At 42.5% G+C, this 27,966-nt stretch overlaps 1 protein-coding gene across 1 annotated transcript in view; it reads right to left on the reverse strand.

The window, feature by feature from the left end:
* LOC115333149 (protein piccolo-like) overlaps window positions 1-16,771 on the reverse strand; it is a 36,605-nt gene extending 19,834 nt beyond the window's left edge. The window contains exons 1-3 of the mRNA XM_029995753.2: window positions 16,666-16,771; window positions 9,706-9,800; window positions 225-293 (exon numbers count right to left, since the gene is read on the reverse strand). Coding sequence (XP_029851613.2) covers window positions 225-293; window positions 9,706-9,800; window positions 16,666-16,771 — 270 coding nt within the window. The remainder of the gene's footprint in view (window positions 1-224; window positions 294-9,705; window positions 9,801-16,665) is intronic.
* Window positions 16,772-27,966: the final 11,195 nt, after the last annotated feature.

A 27,966-nucleotide genomic window follows, 5' to 3' on the forward strand; every position in this document is an offset into this window, starting at 1 on the left:
AGGATCCACCAGGTTTCAAAACGTTTCCGGGCTTTCCGATCGCGAAATAGGATCCTAAACTAAGGGTAATATTGTTATGAACTTGATTACATGTATAATAATGGTGCAATTTATAACATGTTTATTCGGATAAGAAAGGTTGATATTTTTGAAGATAAAATAACTTGAGCTGCCTATTTACATATCTGAGTAATTAAGGGTTAGCTAACAATAAAATGCCTTACCAGGTCTTTTATTCGATATTGAATATTGATCCCATCGACAAGAAAATAACTTCTGAGGTCATCTCTTGCCTGGAAAAAGTATGCCATCAAGTGAACGTTACAAAAAAATGGTATACTTTTTTATGTAATACCTTGATTAGTGCACGATACAAGAAAATACCGCTAATGATAATATTTATATATTTTCTAGAACCAAACTTATATATTGAGGTTTTGGCAGTAGGCATGTTAGACGCTACATAGTTATAAAAGAATATTATAAGTAAATCGGCATAACTTTCTGAGGACTCGAGCATCTTTAGCTATATATCTCTTTCTCAGGATAACAGAAGTACATAGCTTGGCAGATAAATATAACAAATGATGTTGAACACCTATGTGCACGCAGAAGTGATTTCGTATTGTATAATAACGATGCACTCTGGTGCTGCGGCGCAACAACAAGGAACACTACGCAAAACTAAATAAATAATCAATATACCCCGGCAAATACATACCAACATTATAACTGATATACTGCCAACGCTTAAACTGGTGTGTTATGACGGAATACATGTTTTTAGCATTGAAATTGTTTTTGACAAGTTTGCAATCTCACATTTCGTGCATCATTACAAAGGCATTTGCTGTTTATGAACACAAACAATAAACAAATGAAATAATAAACTAATGATTGATTAAGAATGCAATTTATGAAGATATAAAATTAGATATTACGCTACATTGCTAGTGTAGCATTCCCGTGGATATAATTAGCGGACTATGATTTTTTAAAGGTCATATTTTATATAGGGAGGAATATCTACGGGTGTGGAGTTTAATTCCAATGTTCGTAATCATCCAAAAAAACCAATGCGATTGTGAAGCTTACGTCTTCTAATACGTTATCTACCGCTGTCTAACGTCGGCATAAAATCTCAAACCATCAGCGCAGTTGCTGCCAAATGGACAATGTGGATCAAGCTGCCTTGATGGAACAAACACCCACTGCCTGCTGTTGTAAAAATACTACTACAGCAAACTATGTTAATGTGGAGTATTAGAAGTCGTTTTATCAATGCTTGTGAAATAAAGGACGTTCACACTTTTTATATAGACATATCTATATACAGGGTGTTTCACGAAAGGTGGACAAATTCGATATTGCGAAAACTATTTATCGCACCGAAAAAGGCTTGTGTCATATTGGTCCTAGGCCACGGGTCTATTTAGGAAAATGATTAAAGTTCGGGATAATTAATTTGTTAATTATCTTCGCGCAATAATTTTTTCTTAATGTTATGTTTATGGGCATGGTTTCAATTAAAATCTTGCTGAGCATCATCGAAAAACACTAACTCAACAAATTGCATAACGATAAAAGACACACGCGGAATTTTACGGCTTTCTGAAGAACCGCACAACTTCGACGGGTTTTTAAGTTTCGATTTGCAATCAGAGCACTTTTCGGCACCGACGGCACCCTATCCCATGAGATATAGACGCTTTCAGCGCGCGCCAGATTGAGCCGCCATTGCCGACCTTCTCTTGTCTTACCGAGATGCCGAGTCACTAAAGCGGGCGTTGACGAGCCTCCACAAGGGCCTATGCTGGGGAGAAGGACACAGTAACATTTGAAATGGTAATAACCGGTCCTACTGTGGTAATGAGGAAGTGGGGCGAACGGAATAATAGGGACCAAAAACTGAAGGTCAGTTATGGCGGCGCCCATGCACAGCTGCCTGAAAGCGTCTATAGTACAAGCAGCCTCTGCTGCGTTGCGCGAGGACAGCGCAGCAGAGGTTGGTTGCACTTTTTCTCCACGAGGTGCGGTGTCGTCGGTGCCTAGAAGCGCTCCGATTACAAACCGAAACTAAAAGAACACGTCAAACTTGTGCGAATATCCCGCGTGCCTTCTATCGATATGCAATTTGTTGAGTTTGTGTTTTTCGATAATGCACAGTAATATTCTAATGGAAACCATGCCCTTAAACTCAATATCAAAAGAAAAAACTAGTTACGTGAAAATAATTAACAAATGAATTATTCGAACTTTAACAATTTTCCTAAATAGGCCCATGTCCTCGAACCAAAACGACACAATCCTGTTTTTGGTGCAATGCGTGGTTTTCGCAATATCGATTTTGTCCACCTTTCGTGAAACACCCTGCATATACATTGAAATACGAAGGTGCATTTGGATTTTTTTACTAGTCAGTGCGAAATATTTTATAAAGAGGAGATGAATGTATTGACCATTTTTAATAAAAATGAAGCATGTATGAGGTCACAACCTAGAGTGACCTATTAAGGAAGTGGGGATTGCCTCAAAAAACAGTTAGCCAACTTTTGTTTGTAGACTAATCACCCGCTGAAGTCCGTAGCCCGTGTTTTAGATGCATAAATAGACTCCTAGACTTCGTCTGGTTCATTGGGCCGTTTAAAAAAAATCGGGTTTGTGTGTGTGTTTATACAGCCTAGAACTTGGTCTGCCTCACAGGGGCGACGAGTCTCCCAGCTGTAGATGAGCAATTTAGCCAGTGCGGTACAGCCGCTAGCCTGGGGTCTTTAACGTGCATCACGCAGTAGTGATACACGACCGCACGCCGGTACGATGCTCATCCAGATCGAAACGGGCAGGGGTGGGGCTCGAGCCCAGGATCCCTGGGTTCTGCAGCGCGAGCTTTCGCTCCACGTGCCCCGAGCTGGTGTGCGCTAGACCACTCGGCCACCGATCCCCCCGTTGGGCCGTTTATTCACCGATGTTTGTTTGCAAACAAGCTCACTACCACCCCTATCGGCGGACCCCTGCGCGCTTCCGGTTTTCCTCTTCTTTTCCATTTGTCTCTCATCCTTTTGTTATTTGCACTACTTTGTACAATGCACTGATGTTCTTACAAACCTACTACAAAAACTTTTCTGAAGGAAACTCTTCTTACCCGACAGCTGTGCGTTGCTGAAGAATAAATAAATATATTACCGGAAGTGTACTGGGGCACCAAATACTGTGGCGCCCTCGTGGTATCAACTCCCACCGAATGTGGTGAATAAAACACGGAATCTGTCGGTGTGCACGCACGCGCGTGCACGTGCGCATTCTCTCGTCATCGTTTTCCTCCTGCATCCTACCGGGCTGACAGTGATGTAGTTGCTGCTTCAAGAAAGGAAAGCCGCTGCACAGTCTTGTTTGTTTCCCTCCCGTCTGGAAGGGATATTATGAAAACTCGCAGGACGCATTTTATGTTGAAAAATATGGCGGTGACTTTTGCTAGTTTTCATGTCAGCAGCCGCCCGGCGAGTCGTCTTTTACAAGAACATCCCCTAGTTGGTATCGTGGCAACGTTCTTTGAAGGCACGAAGGGTATATATATATATATATATATATATATATATATATATATATATTACATGGGTGGGCAGTATTTCAAATACAAGTATTTGAAATACGTATTTCAAATACTTTGTGTATTTTGCATTTGTACTTAATTACAAATTGGGTAATGTATTTGACGTGTGTATTTAAATACTAAAACATGGGTATTTCAAATACAATTGTAATGAAATACAATTTTGTGGGCGAAAATATATCCCTCAAATTTATTGTCACGACTCGTTTTGCTCGACCTAAGACGTGTCCAGAGCAGGAAGAAAACTACGTTCTGCACCAAATGCAGTGTCTCTCAATCAAGCACAAGCGTTTAGTGACTTTGTGATTACGGTGCTAGTCCAGGGCAAGAATAGTGACGAAATCGACGTTCGCAGGAAGACTGGCTGAATAAGTGCCTGTGACAACTTGTGATGCTTTCCAGCCTGATTTCCATTCATATTTTTGCCTGGAACATTCTAAATGCACGGGTCGTCCAGATTTTTGTAACTGGTGCGAGTTGCAACAATAAAAATTCCCTGGCTAGTGTTGCGCGTGTTGGTCATCTCGGTTCTTTGTTGGTCTATACCAAAATGTAATCGACAAAAAAAGCTGCTTGAAGCTCTGTACTTTTTTCACCTATTACGTCCAAGCTGATTACATTTTTTTGTGATTATATTTCTATTACGTTACTAGAGCCTCGCACACTAACTCCCGAGTGTGCGATGGAAAATTAAAATGAGATACCCAGAAACTCGTTGCAGGTGCCCTGAAGTCGCTAACGCAAATTTTCAGGAATGCATTTGGAAAAGTATTTGGAGGAGACCAAATACATTTGGTTGTATTTGTATCTTGTACTTAAATGCTTTTTTTAAAATGTAATTAGATTTGTAATTAAATACATTTTTGACGAAGCATTTTGTATTTGTATTTCGATACATATTTGCAGGTATTTTGCCCATCCCTGTATATATATATATCTTCGCTCTCGGGTGCGAGATGGGGAGGCGGGCGGTGAGAAAAATAAAAATAAGGAAAATGGAAGAAAAGAAAAGGGGGGGGGCATGCTTGCACGTGAGTGTGTGGGTGTGTGTGTGTGTGGGGGGGGGGGGTGGAGAGGGGTGTTTGGGTGCGTAACTTGAACTATCGAGCGTCTCGGTTCGCGCCCGAGCTGCTCCTGTGTCTCTGCTGGCTCTTCTCGGCCACCCGGGCGCGCTTTTGGGCCCACTTGATTTTGTTTTATTCCCTTGTTTCGTTCTGGTCACTGCCGAGCCCCAACGGCGCCTAGCGGGAGGTTGTTTGGGGATGCATGCGGGGCCCCTTCCCTGGCCGCGGCCTTCGTCTACCCATGGTCGGTCCTGAGAAGTTGTTTTTTCGCCTTTCAATGTGTTTTCTTTTTGTTTTGTTTTTTGCCGTCGTGCCAATGTGGCGGGTTTCCAGCTTTCACTGCAACATTAGGACCTGATGAAGAGCGGTCCCCGCTCGGAACGTCGTCCAATAAATACGTTTTAAAGCATTTACCTCCTTTTTACGATATATATATATATATATATATATGTGTGAAGTAAGGTAAATATAAAAGAATGAACCGGTAAAAGTTAATAAGTCAAAGCTGCGTACTGTCGGAGTTACTAATACGAAGTTTCTGACGACGTTTCGAGCAGGGACCGCTCTTCATCAGCTAACGAGTGTATTCACGGGCTGTACACTCGTTACCTGATGAAGAGCGGTCCCCGCTCAAAACGTCGTAATATACTTTGTATTAGTAACTCCGACAGTACGCAACTTTGACTTATATATATTAATATATAAATATATATATCCGTTCTTCTTGTGCTTCTTGAACTCTTTCCTAGACTTCATCTGTTTGAATGTCTTGTTTGTCGATGAGTGAACTTGGCTCTTCCAGTGCATGCGTTTGTACTGCACACTCTGGGATCGAAAATCATTGCTCACAATGTTTTAGTGCAGTTAAGGCGCTGCTGGATGTAATATGGCAGCTTGCAAATGTCGGATCTCACGTCCTCCTAGAGAGAGGTTTCTGAAGGACGAGACGATCTGTGACACGAATCGATCATCTTGCTTTTGAGTGAGTGTGCAGACAATACGGGTACCATCATACTAAGTTCCTTAAACCATCAAGCCAAAAATGATTTCTATGACTTTGAGCTCTTCTCTCAAGCATTGATTTCATCCCATTGCGACCTGCAAGTAGACGCCTGAAGATATTAGGACACCAATATCGCCTGTTCCGGTTTCAGCAGGAAAAACATACCCTAACAGATTGTCATCAAGTTGCAGGTATGAGATCGCGCGCAGGTCAGGGATTTTCAGATATTCAAATGATAGCTTCTGATTGCTCTCTTGGCTCCGAGTGGGGACGATTACGCGTCGAAATTGGTGCTTGGAAGCAATGTTTCCAAGCGTTAAGATGATTAGATCCTCTTTGCCAACGACTTCACAACCAAGTTTTTTTCTTGGTAGAAGAGCGTGTTGGTTTAAGTCAAGGATAAAGAAAGAATAAACAATTAAAACAGGGACAACACAACCACATCTTTTATTCTTTCTTCATCCAAGTTTTTTTAGAAGCATTATGTTTTATAGATGAACGCTGACTGCTACTGCCCATAATTGTTCTCACGTAAGGCTCTTTGGTCGTATCCCTAAGGTCCAGCTTGTCTGCAGCTTGTACCGCCTAAGGTCCGCAATCTTCAAGGATGCATCATTTCCGACGTGGCAGAGTGGAAATGAGATAAGTGATAAAGAATCATCAAGTGGTGACTTAGCACCTATCACTGGTCAATATCTTGCATGAACGGCAAACACGTGTAATGTGGTTTTGCTCGCCGCATTTAAAGCAAAAAACCCGCTCGTAAAAACTTGGCTCGTTTCTTTTGAGTAGAAAGGTTAGCTAGCCAGTTCTGTATCATGTGTTGGATGGCGTCACAAAAGGGGCACACTGTTGGCCGGTGTCATGCTGACATAGTTGACAGTGCAAGTGTTGAAAGGTTGGTTGCTGGGGAGACTTCTTGAAGTCTCATCGGCGGTAATCCACGTCGTAGAGTGTTGCTTGCATGATCAATGTAGCCATCCTTACAAATTTATATTTCTATCCGAGAAACGCCATGATGACGGCAGCCTGCTTTTCTCGTCGCAAGGTAGGCGTATCTGCTGAGGATGCCGCTGCAGCCTCTTTTAACTTTTGGCGGTATAGGATGGCCAGCTCACGGGGAAGGCAGCGCATGAGGATGAGATGCAGAACGACAGCAAAGTTGGTAGGTGGGATATTCAACACTTCTCGGAACGTGACTTGGAAACGCAATGCGTCGTATAGTTTGTGCAGCTGTACTGCGTTGCTCGCGCTGTTGATCATCGTTAGACTTAGAAGGTTGCCATTCGATTAAGATGTGACGTTGTCTAAATTGGACAGGAACTGCCCGTACTCCAAGATTATAGTTCAATTGAGACAGTAGGATTCCCTCCACAGCTCGTTTGGCGTCAGATGCAAGGTACGTAATAAGGTATTTAAACGTCTCGATTCGCGGGAGATCAGAATTTACGTAAATGGTTAAGTTTAAAAAATCCCGAAAGCGAACGTTACCTGCAAAAGTTGGCATCTGGAGAGTGGGGAGGACGACTGCTCGAATACGTTTTGGGGCAGGTGTTGGAGGAGCGTTCCTCGTTATTGTCATTGTAGAAAGAAGGTTGCAGGCCTGGAGGTTGTTGAGACGAGATTTCGTCGCGGCCATGACAATGTTCAAGAGTTGCGGTAGGTTGCCTCAAGACTGCAGGGAATATTGAACTGCTGCACTGATACTGTGGCTGAAAACTGAGTGCTGAGAAGTGATATATTGATGTACTCAGTACTGAGTACCGGGCAAGGAGTAATGAAACTGTCCCGTGTATTGATGCTGTGGCAAATTCCTACAGGATAATCCTCCGATCCTTCCAGTTCGTCTTTCAGTTCGTTGTCCACGTCGTCGTTGATGGTTAGTGCTAAGAGTTCGTGGTAGGGAACGACCAGACGTGGTTTTTTCTGGATGAGGAAGCCCAACGGAAGCCGAAACTCCAGCTCTGGGGTGCCCACGTAGTGGAGAAAAACGTCTATGCTTGTGAGCGTTTCGGGTCACCGTGGCGCGGGTAACGGCTGGGGTCCTGCAAAGGCGGTCAATCTTGATGGCCTCGAAGGGTTTCGGTACCAAAATTTTGGGACTGTGGAGACTGGCGCGAGATGTCGTCTGGTTCGTAAGGCCGTTTATAGGACACTGACTTTGTTGGTGTGCACGCGCCCGCGTTCACGTGCGCATTCTCTCGTTGTCCTCATACTACAGTATGGGAAATAAGGCATTCAATAATCTACCAGTGAATTGTCTTGTATAATGAGTGAATAATATAAACATTTTTGAGAGTGGCAGTTCAAGTAGGGTGTTCCTTTTCAAACCGAACACGTGTGTCGTGTTCTGGCTCATAAAATATATGCCTCATATAAATATATCAAACGCCCCCCCCCCCCCCCTCCGTAATGAACAAAACGGCTTTAAAAAAAGAGAAAATGTTTATTTCTACAAAGTATATACGTGGAGGACGGCGAAATAGAACGTTTTGGCTGCTTGATTGGTTCTGTCTGTTTTTATGAATACATAAAAACGAAAACGCTTCCAATCATATTTTAAAAATGTATACTGCAAGGCTAATTTATTTGGCCGCGCAGTATACGGAAAAAAGGATAACAGGACAAAACATCTTTATTGTGTTCTCGTCGTATACGTCGTTCATGTTGCTCGTTTATATCCCCGTAACCTTAGCAGTATACTCTTATTTGTCGAGAATAAACTATGTTGCCACATTAGATAAAAAAATAAAACAAACCCAAACATCGTACTTTTGACAATTTGGTGACATATTTTTTAGACTTGAACCTTAAACTTAATCGCAGAGGTTGTTTACTAAATACTATACACGTGTAGTCCTATACATGTGCTATGAAGTCGTAGCATTTTAGTCTAATTTATTTGTATAAATTACTTGTACTCATTTTAGGCCTTGTTGCACGTAGCGATATTTGTTAATCTTTGTGGCCAATATTAATCTACTAATCTTACATTATGCGGTGCTCTCCAGCTCTCTAGCTCACCACCGCACTACTGTTTGACATTGGCGAAGGGACACAGCCTAGCAACTATTGTTTCAAATCCGTGTCACTTCAGAATTAGCCAGCCTCCAGCAAGTTTGAAAGTTTAGGCGCCTGACGATCGCCGAGCATGGTTTTGCTACCTATCACTATTATGGCGCGAAGTTCGAATCAATGAATCACTTCGTATGCGTAACATGCTTGGTTGTCACAAGAGCATGACATATCTAAGTGCCATGTCGTAAGCTGCATTTTGATGAGCTTGTTCATATATATTGTCTTGTTTTAATGTGCTCTACGTTTCAACTAGTACTAATATATTACTTTAAAAGTTTTAGGTTTACACCAATCTGTTATTGCATTTCTTTTTGCTTTCTTATTTTTGTAAAACATTAGCACTGCAGCTGATAAAAACGTGTGTGTTCTAAAGGGTACACAGAAAACCCGTTTGCTTTGAAGGGTACAATAAATGAATGAATGAATAATTCGCGGGTCAAGAATTTTACGTGATATTGAAGAAACTAGTCGCTTTCGCGCAGCTGGCTAACTGATAATCTATTTATAAAAAGGAACTCTGAAACCATTCAGTCGCTCAAGCGGTCATAGTCCCTTCCATGTTCCGGTGACAGAAATGAGGAAATTTTGTCCAGATGTTGCATTGTGAAACAAGGGAACACTTTACTGATTTAGGTTGCACGAAATAAAGTTTTAAATGTTTAACGATTGAGTTTTTATACAAAATGTGGTCGAGCCATCGCGAGAAACATTGCACGCTTCATAGAGGTTAGCACACAATAGCCTTTTTGAAAGTGCACGAAAAGTGAGTTTGCTAAAAAAAACATAAGAATTGCGATCAGTATTTAATTTTCCAAACAATTTTCGCGCATACGATCGAAAAATAGAGGGTATATCTTTCTCGTATTGACCATCTCAAAACAACTTACTTAGAAAAGTGAGGGGTATGAAGTAGGGAAAATGCAGTTCGTATGGTTAAAATATATACTTACCTGCCAAGTGACAGTTTGCAAATATGTCTTTATCTTGTTTTCAGTCACATTGAGAGATTCATCTATATAAAAATCTATAGTAATAGTAGGAGTTCCTGAAATATTTAAAGTATGGCAGTTACCTAAATGTGGAGTATTAAATCATCGCTCTTGGCAAATAAGTTCAAGAAAATATATGAAGGCATTTAAATGCAATAATATACTAAAGTATAGTTATACTAAGCTTTGGTATATTCATTCTATAGGACCAAATGTATTTATATTCATTCTATAATCTAACAACGAAAATAGCAATAATAATTACACATTAGACGACTACTACTGCCACTATTACTACCACTACTACTACTAATTATTATTAGTAGTAGTAGCAGTAGAAGAAGTAGTAGTAGTGGTAGTATTAGTAGTAGCAGTAATAGTAGTAGCGGCAGTAGTAGTAGTAGTAGTAGTGGTAGCGGGAGTAGTAGTGGTAGTAGCAGTGGTACTAGTAGTAGTAATAGTAGTAGTAGTTGTAGTAGTAGTAGTACTGGTAGTAGTAGTAGTACTGATAGCGGCAGTAGTTCTGGTGGTAGTAGCAGTAGTAGTAGCGGTAGTAGTCGCGGTAGCGGTCGTAGCAGCAGTATAGTAGTAGTAGTCGTAGTAGTAGTAATAGTAGGGGTGGTAGCGATAGTAGAAGTAGTAGTGGTAGCGGTAGTAGTAGTGGTAGCTGTAGTAGTAGTTGTTGTAGCTGTAGTAGTAGTAGCAATAGCAGTGGTAGTAGTAGTAGCTGTGGTAGCGGTAGTAGTAGTAGTGGTAGTAGTGGCGGTAGCGGTAGTAATAGCAGTAGTAGTGGTAGCCGTAGTTAGTAGGAGTAGCAGTACCACTGGTAGTGGTAGCAATAGTAGTAGTGGTAGTTGTAGTAGTAGCAGTAGCAGTTGTAGTAGAAGTGGTAGCGGTATCGGTAGAAGTAGTAGTAGTAGTAGCAGTAGTTCATTGCCAGACATCGTGATAAAAATGCCGTGTATTACGTGCGTGTTCGCCGTGTATAGCGAACCCATTGAGCCCAAACAACGGCGCATGCAACCCGAGACACTAGGGAGTTGTAGTAGATCGTTTTTCTCCTCCGCTACTGTATCCCCGAAGAAAACGCCGCAGCTGCGCATGCGTGCCGCCAGCCTTGTCTGCATAGTTCAAGGTCTTGTGGCGGATTACGGAGCGCTATCCGGGTGCTTAGCGGGCTGCGGGAACGGTCTACTACAACTCCCTACTGGGAGGAGTGAGCCGGGCAGCGGGCCACGGAGAAGCACGGGACACCTGGAAGCGACAGACTAGGCGCGGTCGCAGACCAGAGAAGACGCTTCTCGTAACACCACCCTTTTTATCCATTCAGTCGCAGGTTTAGAAATTGTAGCTCTTCCGGGGATAGATCCTCCTTTTTTTTAAATTCTAGTTTGCCTCCTGCGCTTCCGAACGAGGCCACAATCACCTCGACTTTATTGGCTAGAAGGGGAATAATGAAGTAGTAAATGAGAAAAACGTGGCTGTCCTGTGCTTGTCCTTCGTGTTTCATTCTTTCAATTTTAAGTATTCATGTTAAACTCTCTCGCTTTTACCAGTCCAGGGTGTAAGAGACACATCATAGTTTTTAGAGGCCTGTGGGTTCTTTCCCTATTCTTTCCGTGAAATCACAACACCCATCAACATTGGTTAAACGGATGTGTGGGAGAGATCACGTGATCCTTCACGATATATGCGTCGGGGAAGCCACTTAAACATTTTTTATTGGACAACCTCAACAAGTCTTGGAAAATACGACGTTCCCCCGTCCCTATCAGGCCGCGGTTTTGGCCAACGGGGCCCCATCGCTGTGTCTGCGTGATCTGTATACGTCTTTCACGGGCTCAAGGACGCAAACTCATCGCTCATGAGGAAGAGAGAGTGTGTGGATAAAAAGGGTGGTGTTATGACGTGTCTCTTACACCCTGGACTGGTAAAAGCGAGAGAGCTTAACATGAATACTTAAAATTGAAAGAATAAAACACGGAGAACAAGCACAGGACAGCCACGTTTTTTTCACTTACTACTTCATTATTCCCCTTCTAGCCAAATAAGTCCAGGTGATTGTGGCTTCGTTCGGAAGCGCAGGAGGCAAACTGATATTCAAGAAAGGAGGATCTATCCCGGAAGAGCTACAATTTCTAAACCTGCAACTAAAAAACAAAAAGAAAAAAAAAAAAAAAGAAACGGAGGCGTTTGTTGTGCGCTTTGGCAGCGTTCAGAAAAGCCAGTGCTCCCTTTTGAGAGTGCTTATTCAAAGTCAGTTATTAGAGTGCTTATTCAAAGTCAGTTAACATAGGTATCATCAAGACGTTAATCACATCAGCTAAAACGAAATCCAGTCAACATTCGGCAACGGATAGCATAAAGAGCCAAACTCGACGACTCCCGAGTTCCGAATATCTGGTGGAACGCCTTGTGTCCATTTTCCCCCAGCATATTAACCCCAAAGTAACTACTAAAGCGCCTTTCAGTCGAAGGATAGCCAGCATGTCATACATTTATAATGCTTTCCATCGTATTCGATTCATTGCTTCACGCTATGACACGAAAGTTGTCTTCTCCAGTAGATTCAAATTGGCAAGCATGGGCAACATGATCAACCCAAAAGAGGAAGCCATTCCAGCTTGCGAAGAAAGCACGCCACGCTTTTCCAGGCTTGCTGCACAGAAAAGGTGTACTCCATCCCCCTCAAACGCGGAGCGAGTATATAAGACAAACCGGCGGATGTATAAATGACCGCTTGCGTGAATACAAAAATGAAGCCACTTCAGGACCAGATAACCCCATTCATCCGATCGCGGTTCACGCGAACGAATGCATTGGATGCGCGCCTGACTTCGCTGGAACTAAGACAAAGGGAGAACACTACAATTGCTACGGACGTGAGTTCATCGAATTCTTCCTCATCCAGAACGCAGAAATCAACGTTTCATGGGCCTCAGTAGCCTTGTCAAGACGGGAAGAGAACTCAACAGGCCTGAACTTCAAGAATATCGCAACTCCCCGTAAAAATCACGCCATCACTGTAGGTGTGCCCGTGCCTCGTGGTTTCTTCCTCCCCCCTTCCGTCCCCCAGTTATCTTTCCCCCATATCACCCTATCTTAGTTGGAATCTCGTTCAGGGTGCAATTTTTCCTGCCGATAATAAACACAAGTTGCTAAATGAAAGAACGTGGTCGTCCTGTGCTTGTCCTCCGTGTTTTAGTCTTTCAATTTTAAGTACTCTTACACCCTTTTAGGATTTATTGACGAGCACGTCAGTTCCATTGGAGAAATCTGCCAAATATTTCACACCCCTCAAACATTCTTAAACGGTAGTAAAACATTTTGGAAATTCATGAGGCCACATAGACGGCTTTTTCATAGGAAAGTCCCGTTCCGAATCTTTTTCGCGAAGAATCAAGAAATGTAGCTGTAATCAACAAACTCAAGGGACTCTATAGGTGAACAGAGTGCCGTTTGGAATAAACCCGGCATCAGCTATCTTCTGACGTGTCGTCGAAAAACTCGTTGGAAAATTGCCTTAGACAGGTACATTTCAGGATGATATTGTAGTAACTGGAAAGAACGATGAACATCACTTGCGGAACCTGGACATGGTACTGCAGAAACTTAAGAGATGTGGCCCTCGCCTGGAAAACAAGAAATGCTACTTCATGCTGGACTCCATCGAGTATTCAGGACATGTCGTAGACAAGGAAGTGATCCATCCAAATGCCGAGAAGGCGGATTCGATCCTAAAAGCGAAGACGCCAAAATACAAAAAAAAAAAAAGGACTTGGAGCATTTCTGGGACTACTAAACCACTACGGAAAATGAATCAGCAACACAGCCGACATCCCACGTCCGCCACACGAGCTGCTGCTAAAAGGTACAAGGTGGAAATGGTCGAGATCATGCCAGAGAACCCTCAACGAAGCGAAGAAGAAACTCACCAAGCAAATTCTTCTACTGTACTATGACCCTGCACTTTCTCTGGAACTGCACTGTGATGCATCGAGCCATGAAATCCGTGCTATACTTCAACGCGTACTACCCAACAAGCAACGGAGGCCGATTGCCTTCATGTCAAGACCGCTCTCCAGAGGTGAGCGAAACTGCTCTCAGATAGATAAAGAAGCACTGATTCTGGTTGAAGGCGTAGTGGAATCTCACCAGTATTTGTTTTCGCGTCACTTAACACTGCGGACGGACCACAAACTTTTGTTATCTATTTTCAATCCCAGTAAGGAAATCCCAGGCACGGTTGCTGCAAGAATGCAACGATGGGCGATCATCTTGTGAGGGTATGTCTTTGACATAAGGTGTGTCTAAACCGATGATGACATAGTCGCAGACATGCTGTCAAGACTCCCAATGACGGGCATGGCGCTGCGCGCCCTTAACCTTGTACACCTAGGACAACCAGACCTGCAGTGCTTTGGTGTTTTTTTTATTTTTCGGTTGCTTTACAAAATACAGTCATACTTCAACAAAAGATCGTCAATAGGTTATTGAATTGTCTTGACTTTCCTGCAGGCATTGAACTGCCGGCGTAAGTAAGTCATACTACTACTACTTCTACTACTACTACTACTACTACTACTACTACTACTACTACTACTACTACTACTACTACTACTACTACTACTACTACTACTACTACTACTACTACTACTACTACTAATAATAATAATAATAATAACATTTTTATTGCACATGTTTCATATCAGTACATAAGAACGCGGGCCCGTCGAAAGCCAAAAAACAGCGTGTGGGACTGGGCCCGACAGCGGTATAACCTAGAATATTCAAAAACTACATACACGGAGTGAAAAAGTAACATCGGCGATAAAAGATATACTTTCGGTAGAAGCATATCTACACAAAGCAAAAAGTGAAGAGATTAGAAAAGCAAAAAGATCATATGCTACCCCCCCCCCCCCCCAAAAAAAAAAAAAAATATTGGAAGGAAAAAATATTTATAGGAAGAAAAATATTCACGCGTTGCGGCAACAGTTACGTATAGATGTTACAAAAAACACCCAAAATCCGCAACTCAACGTCGCAGGTAGCTGGTCCCGAAACAATTTATAACAAGATGTGCGCCCAGTTTAAAAGACTGGAAACAAGATACAAAACAAGTAAAATGAAATAACACTAGGTAATCTTGCCTCAACAAAATGTTTTAGAAGCTTTTTCAGCTGTCTTTTTGCACTTATATCGTTAAACGCGCCAGGCAAGCCATTAAATATTTCTGGGACATTAACGAGCGGTGCATTTTTCCATATTTCATACAAGCGCTTGGCAGAATAAAACGCTCACTTTCAAGCAAAAAGTGGGAAAGGACGCGAGGGACTAGAAGCTGCTGCGCCAGGCGGGACGAGTGGGGCCGCCACAGGGGGCCAGGGCCTATATAAGGCGGGCTCCCTGGAGAACGGGACAGTCGTCGGTTGGAGGCTGACCAGCACACCAAGGCAACAGAGTTTTTTTTTAGCGAGGATAGATCCCTATTCTACCAGTGTGGCAGACGCGTCCCCGCCATTCCTGTTGCTAGGCCTATGCCTTCTTTGTCTTCCGAGTCTACTACAGCCGACTTGTCCACCAACAATGGCGGCCAGGACTCGAACGATATCCCAACTCTACTTGGCCAGCACGCTGCGCGGCTGCAGGTGGCACTTCAGGATGATCGGGCAAGAGCATAGCGAGATCTCAGGCAGCTACTTCATGAAAGTCGCATACTCGGCCACGTCAATGGAGCGGTTCCGGCCGCCCGGCCCATTAATAATATTTATATAATTATTATTAATAATTAATAATAAGATTAATATTTATTATTAATAATACTAATTAAGAATAATAATAAATAATAATAATACATTTTGGTCTGGACAAATCGTCGGAGGCTTGTGGGATAAGACACAGTATTTGATGTAGCAGACTGGATACGCGTACGGAGTCACATCACGTGCACAGAGAAAAAAATATTAATATTATTAATTAATATTTGCATTATAAAATAATGTTTTTTTTTTTTTTTTTTTTTTTTTTAATTCGTACAAAACATCTGGCCCACGAAAGCAATAAATGCTCCCTTGGTTAGACCATGGACCTTAAAACGGCTTTCTTCTCAGTTTTTCCAGTATCACGCCTAGACTTGGTTCGACAGAAAGACCTTACACCTAAAAAAGAAAAACGCAGTTTTTCTAAACTGTTTTGTTTTTACGTGTGTTTTCTTCAAGAATGCGTAATAGCGTCGAATATCCCTCAAGTGTATGAAACTCTATCGGAGTGACTAATTCAAGTGTAGTTGAGCATGTTCAACATGAACTTATTCGTGTACTGTTTGATAGTTATTTTCAACCGCATTATTTCTACAGTTACAAAATGATTTGTGACCTCGTGAAATAGGACAAGTTGCTCAACAAGAGAACAATCTGAGGATTGAGGTTTTTTTATAAGTTTGCAAATGGTATAATTGATTCACCAGCTCTACTAACTCGCGTCTACTGGGGCGTTCCTCGTAGGTTTAGTTGACTTTACTCTTTGTATTATCCTCCCGATTTATATCACGCAGCACCCATGACATGCCTTCAATTGACGTATAATCATTTAGAAGGTTATGGTGGGAATGTTATTCTATAAATTTTCGACAAAGACTGTAAACTTAGAAAGTATGTTGCTACCATTGTTTTATCTTAACTTTTAATTTTTTATTGTGCCCGAGCAATAATACGGTCTGACATTGGTAAGTGCATCACTAAGGAGGCGCCGCGTTGTTTACGGGTAACTTTAGAAAGATAAAATATATAAATGAATAAATAAAGTTTTGTTGCGTTATGTTCAATGGAGGAAGAGTGGTTATGTTCTCAAGGAGCTGATAAAACAACATGTTTCTATAGCACTTATAAAAAAAAAAGAAAGAAAAAAGAAACGACATACCTTCGTCCTTTTCCTGTCTTGAACTTAGACGAACTTTGGGCCAACATTCCACACCAGCATACATCAAGCAGAGCCAGAGGCATATTGTCCCACGTAGTGTATTCATCGGAAACCTGTTGTAGCTCGAAATCTAATCCCTCGTCAGGACGAAGGAGTTGGATATAAAAAAAAAGACTACGTGTTTTGTGCTTTTTTTTGAGAAATATTGGCGGCGATAAATTATTTTGCTTATGAGAGGAAAATGGTCCCGCCTTTTTATTGCGCTTTATTTGTGACGCCATGATGACATTTGGAAACTGCTTTGCTGGACAATGCATAGTGACTGCCACAAACATATTGTATCGCGAAAAGTTTCCATCCTCTTTAGTTCCGGCTCCCATTCAATTCACGCGGATGTTGGAATTTTGTAATGGTTATATTTTACGCTAAGCTTTTTTGACCTTTTCGCTAAACACGTGCAAGAAAAATGTTACTTTCGTTGACCAGCAATATATTGTGCACTGTTTCCTTGGCAAACAAATATGTACATATGTATGCATTATGAGTATTACGAATCGCGTCATTCTGTTTCCCCGACGTATTTAGCTAATCTGACGTCTTTCATGCTACCAAAGGATCTCGCGCGCTTTGGAAAACCGCTTTAAGAAGAACTGAACCCTAAAAAATTGAGTTAGAAGTTTTCTACGACTTTGGTTTTATACAATTGCCAATACATCACTAGAATTAGACATAATAAGGCATACAGCAAATTTATTTTTAAAATACGCGTAGAAATTGTTGCAGGGCCCGGCATGCGCGAAATCTCGCTGCCATTTGTTATTTGTCACAAGAGTCATATCGTCATCACTGGTGTCTCCATCGCAGCTTTAAACTACTTTGTTACAGGAAAGGTGTTATCTTTAAACGAGCCTTCTACCGGACAAAAAAGAAATAACAGAACCAAAGATAAATAACCAATTACATCAAACACTAATCCCGAGTTTGCAAAAATATATGGACAGGATTTACAAACCTTAGCTCTTTATCACATCGGCGTTAGGTAAGGACAGGATTGCCAGAACATGAGCGAGTTTCAAAAAGCAGTAATTGAACTCGGGTGCATATCCCTTCACCAGTGTATGTAGCTGAAGTTTTCGTCGGTAGGGATAAAAAAATGTTTCGGAGGATGGAAAAGTATTGAAAATGGGCGTACATCGATTAATTTACGAACTTGTAATGACAGAAAAAAACTGGTCTCAACACTTCTAGACAATACATTTTTAGTACACAAAACTGCCTTGTGCGTCGATGATTCAATAAATTGTCGCACATCGGTGGCAAACGAATTTGTTGAAAAGCGATGTAATCGACTTTTAAATATAAGGCGAGGGAGAGAGGTTACAAAACATACTAAAGTGACATGAGTCCCAAAACCGTTTGATGGTCAGAAATGTAATTGCACATGGAGGTTTTGGAGAATATTTAACTCGTTTATAAATTATGTTATGGCAACGACGCGGCGGCATCTTTTTTTTAATGCGCGCACCACATTAAGATTTTGAGTGCGACCCGTTACTTTGCGCAAATATGTTAGATTTGTTGATTTTGTAGTGATCGGTTTTGCAGCACTAGAGAAAGGCGGTTATCTCAGACTCGATGAGGCAGAACATTCTAGCTCGTCTGGGTTACATCTGACTGCATGGACGCGATCACAAAACAAGTGTTACCGAAAGGGCCGCTGCCGGCGTTTGTGGTGATTGAAACCATGCCCAGCTTTTCGATTGGTTCTTCTCGTTGCTGAAGACATTTCGACATAGGAATAGCCTACCCTGGCTGTCATTGGCAAATCGCGAAACAGGAACTTGCTTAAGTTATACTTAATCCAAGCACGCTCTCTGCATGTTGGTGACTTTCTGATCCCGAAATGCTCTTACGGTTGCCCAGATTCAGCGTTGTAATATTCAGTTCGATGCCAAAGTCGAAACTTCGTATTTTTTGGTTTTTCCCCCTTTCTCCACCATATCAAAACGTGATGTCACCGGCGGTAAGCATGGTGCACGGCTGGCACTAAGGTATCGCTCGCGTTTTACAACCACAAAACAGGAGCGTTCGTGTGATCTTAAGTCAAAAATTTGTATTTGTACAGATTTTGACCTTTGCCAACGTACTGAACTATAACAACAAACAGAAGCAACTTGTTTTTGAGGAAACCGTTCGCGCAACTTGGTACATCCGGTCACAGCTGGCTAGTCCTGTAAGAATAGCTGTCCATTTACATTCTCCTCCCTGCACACGCAAGCAATAAAGCTGCAAAGAAAGGTCAAAGAGTCTCGTAATACACGTTTCGTCAAATTACCCAGACATCAAGGAGAGTGGCTGGAATGCGGTACAGTTGGTCACGCTCGCCCTACCTGAGTGCACGCGCCATTTGTTTTATATTTGGTTGAGAAAAGGTAAAGTCGCAAACGCCAGCACATGTAATTATACTTGCAGCGTGCTTCTTCGTGTGTGGATAATTTAGAAAAACGTCTACGGTCAATTCCAGAAAAGCGGTTCTGGTTGGTGCCATTTTCAGGGCTCGTGCATGTTGCGCGTGCTCTGCTCGACTTCTGAAGCGACGAACATGCACGTGCTGGGCTGTGAGCTGACAGCTGTGGGCTGTACCTTTCATAGACATTGACATTATGTATACTGAACTCAGGCGCATATCCCTTCACCAATCTATTTAGTTGAATTTTTCGTCGGCTGTGAAAGCTAATTTTTCGGAGAAAGAAAAGGTATTAGAATACTCCTTTACACTGGGCGCCATATTTGAGGGCAATGTTTAGAGCCATGCTCAGAAAGGGCTCAGATTAATAGCCTGCTAAGACCAGCAATCTTGATGGTGCGGAATGCATGTTGCAAAAAAACTGCGAAAGTTTGCCGTCAGCACACCCTCAGTAGCAGCGCACACAGCTAGGGCTTCCAATTAGTGCTGGACCATTGATCGATTAACCAACCAATTAATCAATTATTGGAATAATTGCGATTAATTGTTTTAACTGATTAATCGGTAAATTTTTAACGAACCAAAATAGTAAAAACAAAGCGGTTTCACCGTGCAGATGTGGACGGGAACACCTGAATGATGAGCAAACCTTAAGTCAACATTTAGCCTAAAGTAAACTGTAGGGGCAAGATTTGTAACTCCCGAGAAATGCAGAAGGTTACACGTGTACTTCAACGCCGCTCGAGTGTCTGTTTATCACAGCAGAGACTAGTGTGAGCAATCAAAGGAGGTCGCTCTTGCCAGATTATATCAACAAAGTTCTTTGCCTCGATGCAGCTGAAGTGTAATAATCTCTGTGTGGGAGTGCCTTTGAACTGTTCTTAACTACACATCAAGGTTAGTCCATAATAAAAATAGTACATTCCGCCCTTTAGGTTACCTTATGTTCAGCAAATGCATAAACAAAAAATATTAACTTTGACTTTAAAAAAATGTTATGCATGGAAATTAATGAGTCCAATTAATCGATTGATTAAAGGGTGTCGATTAATCGAGTTAAACTTTTTAATCGACGCCCAGCGCTACCTCCAATGAATACTCCTTATAGAGTGGGATGAACCAGATTTATCGAAGTCAGAATGTGGGCAGAGCTTCTTTTGATGAAGATTGTGCAGGTCTAAACATTAAAAGAACTCCGCAACTCCCAAGCCAAGCATAATCAAAATGCAAGGAAAATAAGTAAACACACTATCGAATGTTCTAACTAAGAATAATTTCTTAAAGATGCATTGTCCAAACTATAAAATTAATTTATAAAGTGTTCGAATTCAATACACAAAAATTTCATCCAGAAAAAAATTCGAGGCAATATTTGTTTTTAAAATTACTTATTTATGAGCGTAGAAATGAAAAGGAAGTATAATTCTGATATTTAGGTATAAAGGATTTTTCGTTTTAATTAGTTCTGGTTTTGCACAATCTCCACAAGAGGTAAATTTACACGCCTCTCTCAACAACCTATATATCTGTTAGTGTTTTGCTATATATTGAAGCCTGTTTAAGATTTCTCCGATAAGGAATAATATAAAGATATTTAACCAACTTTCCGCGCGTAAACCATTTGACAAACATACGTATATTGAAGCAAATACAAAGATTCTTTAAAAATGAGAAATACCAGGCACAAACAGCAGTGTATTAAAAACATACCTAAGATCATTTAAACGAACTTCGTTTACACGATTCAATTCTCACCTCCGACAGACCGGCATTGCCACGTGATCGGAACGAACACCAGCCTTAGCTGGCTGCGGTGAACCCGCTGGCCGAAGCTTTGTGGATGACCACCTCTACAAAAGTGTTTGACATATAATGTGTGAACTGAAACCAACATGAGGAAGAGATGTAACTGGAAATGTCAAAAAGTGGATGGATAAGGACTTTCCGCGATTTTATAAGTGCTCCTTTTTGGACGGGTATTTGTTACACAGTGGGCGCGATTCTGCGATTGCCACCCTTGAAACTGTTACAATTTCTAAGAGATACTTCCCAACTCGCGTATCTTCAGTAATCCTAGCACAGACGGTAATGTTTCTGGGGACGTTGGTCCTCTCGGCGCACGGCTCGCGCTAGAGCACTTTGACGTATGTCACAGCCACTGCTATTGGAACGGGTCTCAAAGAAATGCTATCGTTTAAAAAACCGTGTTCAGTTATTATCATTAAAAATAGTTTAATATTTCGTCTTGGAACGCTCCTCAAACAATCGGCGTTATTTAAACTTAATAGCCGTGTTCACACACCACATCTTGTATTTCAAGTCAGTTCTCGAATTTATACATTTGTGATATTTACCCACACCAATAATCTCTCTTACGCAAATTGGCTTCGCATATTCTCCTTGATTTCTTTGATTGTTTTTGCTAATTTAAAAACATTTTCGGTTTTGTTTCAAGATGGATTTTACGAGAGATACTAACGTCATTTTCTACACAGTTTAAGAATACCCAGCTCTGTTGATAAAATATTTATTTGGTTGATTGTTTATTTGTATTGTAAAGGCCTTAAAGGGGTACTCCGGCATCTTTTCGTAGTTGTCAATTTGCCCGAAAATTTACTAATCACAGGAGAAAACATATGGGATATAGAAAACTAAATATTTGGTCAAAATAATTTTTTTCGCGAAGTTATTGAATTTACAATTTTGGTTTTCACCGTGTTTCTCAAAGTGAAAGGCTCTACTGGCAACAATACAAAAATGACGTCATAGGGAAGGCAGGGGTTCACTCTTTTCAGCTGTAGACATTGTTACCCATTTATTACAAAAATATTATGGTGTCAACGGAGTGCTTGGAAGCTCGCTCCAGCTCCTTGGCAAGGAGCACGAAACAAATGCTCAACATAGTCCTTTTCTAGACTGCCCGGTCAAACCGCAAGCCTGCCTTTCCCTTACGTCACGCCATTTAAAAGCGCGGGGATATTCCAAAAGTGGTTTTGGCGTCATTTCGATATGCCGATTTCAAAATAACAGAGAGAAGAGTAAAATCACAGGCAAGCTGGTGAATTGCAGACATCACCAAACACGAGATACCTGAAAAAGGAAAAAGAAGGACACGAAAGAAAGGACGGCGCATACTACGAGACGTTGTTTGTGTGGTCCTCGTTTTCGTGTTCTTTTTTTGTCCTCCGGTGTTTAGGTGTTAAGCGTGTTTCACATGCAGCGATTTTGGCCCTAGAGCGACGCGATTTCTGCCGTCGCGGCGCACGTGCCGCTCAACCGCTAGTGCTGGCCAGAGCGCCGCGACGGCAGAAATCGCGGCGCTCTAGGGCCAAAACCGTTGCATGTGAAACACGCTTTAGGGTTAGGTTCCGGCGTTTTAGGTTCACAATACCTATTTTGATTTTCGCGATACAAAACAGCATACTTGAAAGAGTAAGGAACGGCGATTTCGTAATATAGTTAGTTCCACTCTTAAATAGAAAGGTTGCAGTTGTTCTTTTCGGGTGTAACTTGCTTGTCCCTAAAGCTCATACAGAACTTTTGCAGTTTGTTTTTACGCGAAAACATGCTCTTTAAAACCGAGAAGTGCCAGCGTTCCGTCCAAGTCCGAATGAGAACGACGAAAGTGAAGGGGAGGCTAACTTTACCTCCTAAAAACGCAATTCAAATAGGAAGCACTAGTATCTGTCTCCCTCGAGGAAGTAAAAGGAAGGCACTTCCTTCCTCACCAGGGTAGCTAAACTCGTCGAGCACAACTTTGAGTCCGAAAGTTGCGGAACGCGCTAATTGGACTCTCACGACGCTGACGTCAAGCCGAGCGAGGTGTCAATCATCCAAGCTCTCTCGGCCGGTGCTGAAATTCCAGCGAGAATGTAAAACACAAAGTCGTAGCGAGCTCCATCGAAGCGCGTGCGAGCAACACCGTGGTGCCAGCCGATAGAACGGCTGCACTGATGACGTCTCGCCCGGGTGTCCCTACATCCCTACGCCGCGTTAGAGTCAATGATGCGTAGATTGTACCTAGGCGGCCGGTAAATACTCTGAACTTTCTCGTCGCAAGATCGTCGTTTATGTAAGTTATTGGTGACGACAAAGTGACGTTTCACAACTTTGGGAAGGAGTTATTTGAGGCCAAAATCTTCGCTTCGAAATCGAGGCGAAGATTGAACTTTGTGATGTTGTGGAGCCGTGCGCGGTGTACGGGGGCGGCTTTAGAGAGCTCATCTTCCGCCACTGTCAACAACGCCACCGGGGTCACCCACAGGCGGTTTGTGTAGAGACGTCGGTAATGTCTGAGATGAGGGGAAACGGGGGATAACAAAAAAAAAGAAAAAAAAAAAAAGCTGAAGAAAGGGAAATAAAAAAAATTAAAGACGGTTACAAATTTTTGTAATGCGAAATTAGAGCTCAACTCTTGAGGAGGAATAAGGGAAGGTACGGAGAGGAGGGTATGCCCCTACTCCTCCCCTCTTCCTCTCCTCCCCTCCTCCTTCCATTCAGTTTCTCCGCTAAATTTAGCAGGGAAAAGGACATCACATGACAATCTAGCGGAGAAGTGAATTGGCGTTGAAGTCACGTAGCTGGGAATTGAATTGGTGTCGAGGTCATGTGACGTCAATTTCGCGCTAAATTTAGCGGACCGGTTACGCCGACAGCGACACCCGCGCCGCGAAAAACGGAAACGGGCGCCGAAGAGCTGCGCTCTAAAGAAAGAATTAAGATACGACCAACACACGCACACGCACACGCACACACACACACACGCACACAAACAAATATGAGTCTCAAGAAGGGCCGTAGAAATTGTTCGGGAGAGAGAGAGAGAGAGAGGAGGTGATGGGTGGTGAAGAAGGGGGATATTCCCTTCCCCTAATATTTTATTATAACTCTCTGAAATGCTATGGTGGTTCGGGGCTGGGGCGATACCCCCCCCCCCCCCCCCCCCCTCTTCCACCATTATGCCCCTTGCCCCCTCTTTCGACGCAACTGGGGAAGGGGGGGACTAAATTCCCCCCCTCCCCATACTCCTTTTTCGACGACCCTGCTTAGAGGAGTTCGAATGAGCAATGACGAGGAACAGCACAGCCTGCAATTTTCGAAATAACGGTTCAAGAGATTCTGGAATTAAAACGGCTCGCGTTCCATGAGCTCAAGAGTGGCCATGACAGACTTTCATGCGAAAGACTCGTGCCAGGGCACGTAGATAGCGTGCGGGCGCGTTCAGTGACGTCATTTTATAGTTGATACCTTTGACGATGGAATCAGGATTATCAGTTGTGAACGACAAATTTGATGGTGCGTGTTCAAATCGATGATGTCAAGTTTAGTGTCCTTGCGTTCTTAAAGCATCACCGCCAATATTGGCAACCTGACATTACTTTTATTTCCTTATTTCCGTTGATAAACAACATACTTAATCCCAAACTGACTGACCTTCGAATGTATACCATAAAATGATTTTATCCCGCCGATGAAGGGACAACTGCCCGGAGGCGAAATTCGCCCGAAAGTGGACAACGGTAGTCGGCTGGTTGTGACCTAGCCACGTCGGGCTACACTTTGGCCAGATTCGAAAGGCCGAGATAAATCAAAAGAACGGCAGGGACGCTTTTTAGTAAATTCTGCTTTATCGGCGGAAATAAGAACGATACCAGACTATCAACTTCGACGGTGTTGATTTTAAAATGCAATTCCCAAGCATCCATCGTGCTTTTTAGAGACCATCAAACATGACAATCGCAGCTGATAATCTTTGTTGTGACGTCACACGTATGAGGCACGGTCGTCTCTGCGCGCTCTCTAGTGCAGCTCTTGTTCGGTGCCTAGGGAGGCGTAGGGATTTTTCGTCCCCTCAACGAAAAACGTCACGAAGACAGACGGATCTGCGGGTTTGTGAGAAAATAAAACTTCGTAGCAATCTTTCGGCTCCTCCCCCCACTGTGTCATAACACAAAAAATATTTTTGTTGACGAGTTTAGCGACCCAGATTGAGAGTTTAAAATTTTGGTTGATCCACCCTTTTAGTACCTTTTTGGCAGCCTTTGTTTTAAGAGTGTGGGGAAGCTAAAAAAAAAAAAAAATCGCCGTAGTACCCCTTTAAGACGGTGCACGTAAAAAGTACGGAGGTTATTAAAACATGTAAAGCAAACAAAATCAAGACTCATGAGATATAAAACATACACGCTATACAAATAACAAAAATGGAGGCATATATAACTTAGTAATACTACTAGCGTGCACATTCCAGATATTCGCTGTGTTGTGCTTTTAATATCTACGTGTATATTGGTAATTGCGACAACATTGTCGGCAGACAAGCAGACATGTGTATCTTAGTCTCCAAGAGTAATTAACCACATAAAATAAATTGCGCGATCCCAGAATTAGAAAATTACAGTTTAATCGTGTTCATTATTTGTTCTTGTTGGTATTTCGGCTATGATATTTGGTAACTGCTATTCTCCATTTCACAATACCTTGACGAACTGTGGAAATTACGCCTTCCGCGACCTAATAAGAGCGTCGGAGCGAGGCGTCTGACAGCACGTCACGAGGGCGTTCGTGTTACCGCGCCCAATGCAAGGCCCGGACGAATCGGCTGTCGTCTGCTGCGAAACCGACCAACATCGGATGAACTTTGACCACCGCAGCACTGCCGTCCACTAGAGTAGCGAGCTCTTCGAAAACAGTTCGTGAGACAACCATACGCCCAATTTACCCTTGAATCTGTTGTGGGTACTATTGCGAGGGCGATCTTCTGAGCGGAAGCGGTCGATTGCATGGCTGCGATCGTTCAAACATCATTTAAAAGTCATGTTTTTCTCAGAACAGCGTTTAAAAGTAATATGTCTTCGTCTTTTTTCCATGTCGTGTAGTGCTGCAGTCAGAAGAGTCTGACCGCCACACTACTAAAAGAAAAAGAACCCTAACTATTTTTTGACGCGGACGGCGCTGTAGGTTCGGCGGTAACGAGGCCTGCGTGGATTCGACCATGGAGTGGTGTCACGTGCCTTGCTCCGACGATCTTATTGGGTCGCGGGGGCCACAGCCTCCACAGTTCGCCAAACTACCGTGAAACGGAATATAGTACAGTTTTTTTTTTTTTTTGGAGACGGAGAGGTAATGGCTGGAGAGAACGTATTGTTTAGCTTGATTGTTTAGTGGCTTTACAGCATGGAGGTCCAATTTTGGTCACCGTGAGAGCCAGAACGAAGTCTAATTTGCCGCACGAAACGAGACCAGACATCGTTCGTAGACTGTTCGTCCGCTGCAAAGCGCCGTTGACCGACAAAAAAAAAATCAAGCATACAAACAAAACAAGGTCGTATGTTAACTGAAAGGAAAAAAAGCTGATCGTATGCTACGAACTGAGCGTCGCTGACCAGCGAGATCGAAAGCAGACTGAAATTGTGATGGCCTGCAAGCTTACTTTGAAAGCCATTGACAACGCACGCTTCGTTCGCTGGTCTCAGCGTGATCTGTGACTGTACACTAGCTGACATTGACCTGTAGATTAAAGTGCGCTAATGACGAGCACAACAAGGGCCACGACACCTCTCTCGCAATTTTAGGTTGGTGAGACGTTATCACCAATTATTGCCCGATTGTGAGCTCGTTAACAGGTGAAAAATGCCTTATTGGTTCATTTCGCACAATGGGTGGTGCCAAGTGCAATTATCAGCAGATAACGCTCTCGATCTCATCTTGAGCGATGTTGGGCCACAGGGTGTCGAACCGAATTTTTATTTGTTCGGATAGGCTCTCAGGCTAATGGACTTCAGTTCAGATGTTTAAGCTCTGGTGAGGGGAAAGAGTTGTTCAACTCGATTAAAAAAACTGAAGTGTGAACCTTTATTTCGTGCTAAAGAAAACGTGCTTACTTAATAGAATGTTTATGTTTCACAGAAATCAAAACATTTTTTTAAATAAAACGGCTGACACAAGGGCGAGCTTCAGATATAGTTTTAGTCGTGGACGCAGGAAGGTTCTGGACACTCCATAATTCCACCGGAGGGTGAAGGCGGGAGAGACTAGCAGTTTGGAGGGGCAAGCCCCCCAACGATGAACAAGGACAAAACCAAAAGACGCTATTGCACGGAAAGGAGAGCTGATTTGGCGCCAACAGATTTGTTGGTCACCTTTGGGGGCGTTCACACAGACTGCGCCCTCTACTTGCTTCACTTGGGGTTTGCTCGCTTGACTAACTTGAGAAGGTACTTTGCCTCCTCTTCTTCCTACTTCGATTATTTCAGTTTTAGTGGGGACCAGATCCGAAGTGTAAAGCAAGCGTCATAATATTAAGTGTTCAAATAAGGTTTCGTTGGTGAAATAAAATGTGTTATATCGTATATTAAGTGGTGGTATGCCAGATTTTTGGCCATTACTATGGCGATATAGCGTTTGCAAAACGCGGATCTTCCTAAATGTCGCGGAAAGATTACGCGGTGTTCTTTCGATCCAGCTGTTTTAAACATTTCCTTGCCGTTAACAAAGCGTATTATCCTGTCAATGATTCTGTACACGCGATGATCAAGTTGTTGTTTACTTGCACTGTGCAACGATGGGAGTGAACATGAATTTCAAGAGCGATGGTATTTGCTCGAAGATGTTTACTCTAGTATGCAAGCTCGTAGAAAGGTCGAAAGTGACCGGAACTGCGTACATCTAAGATAATATTAAATAAAAGTGTGTGTTTATGGGCTGGATTTTGTACGGAAAGTGTGAAGCTGGAGTTTAACGAAAAACGCAGACCAAAGAAACATAAGACATGTAGAGCATCTAGAGCATACGAAAGACATACGTAGTCACAATAATTTATCACCAAATATAACTAA

The sequence above is a fragment of the Ixodes scapularis genome, unplaced genomic scaffold, assembly GCF_016920785.2.
Source record: "Ixodes scapularis isolate PalLabHiFi unplaced genomic scaffold, ASM1692078v2 PGA_scaffold11__112_contigs__length_91849675, whole genome shotgun sequence".
NCBI classification, from domain to species: domain Eukaryota; kingdom Metazoa; phylum Arthropoda; class Arachnida; order Ixodida; family Ixodidae; genus Ixodes; species Ixodes scapularis.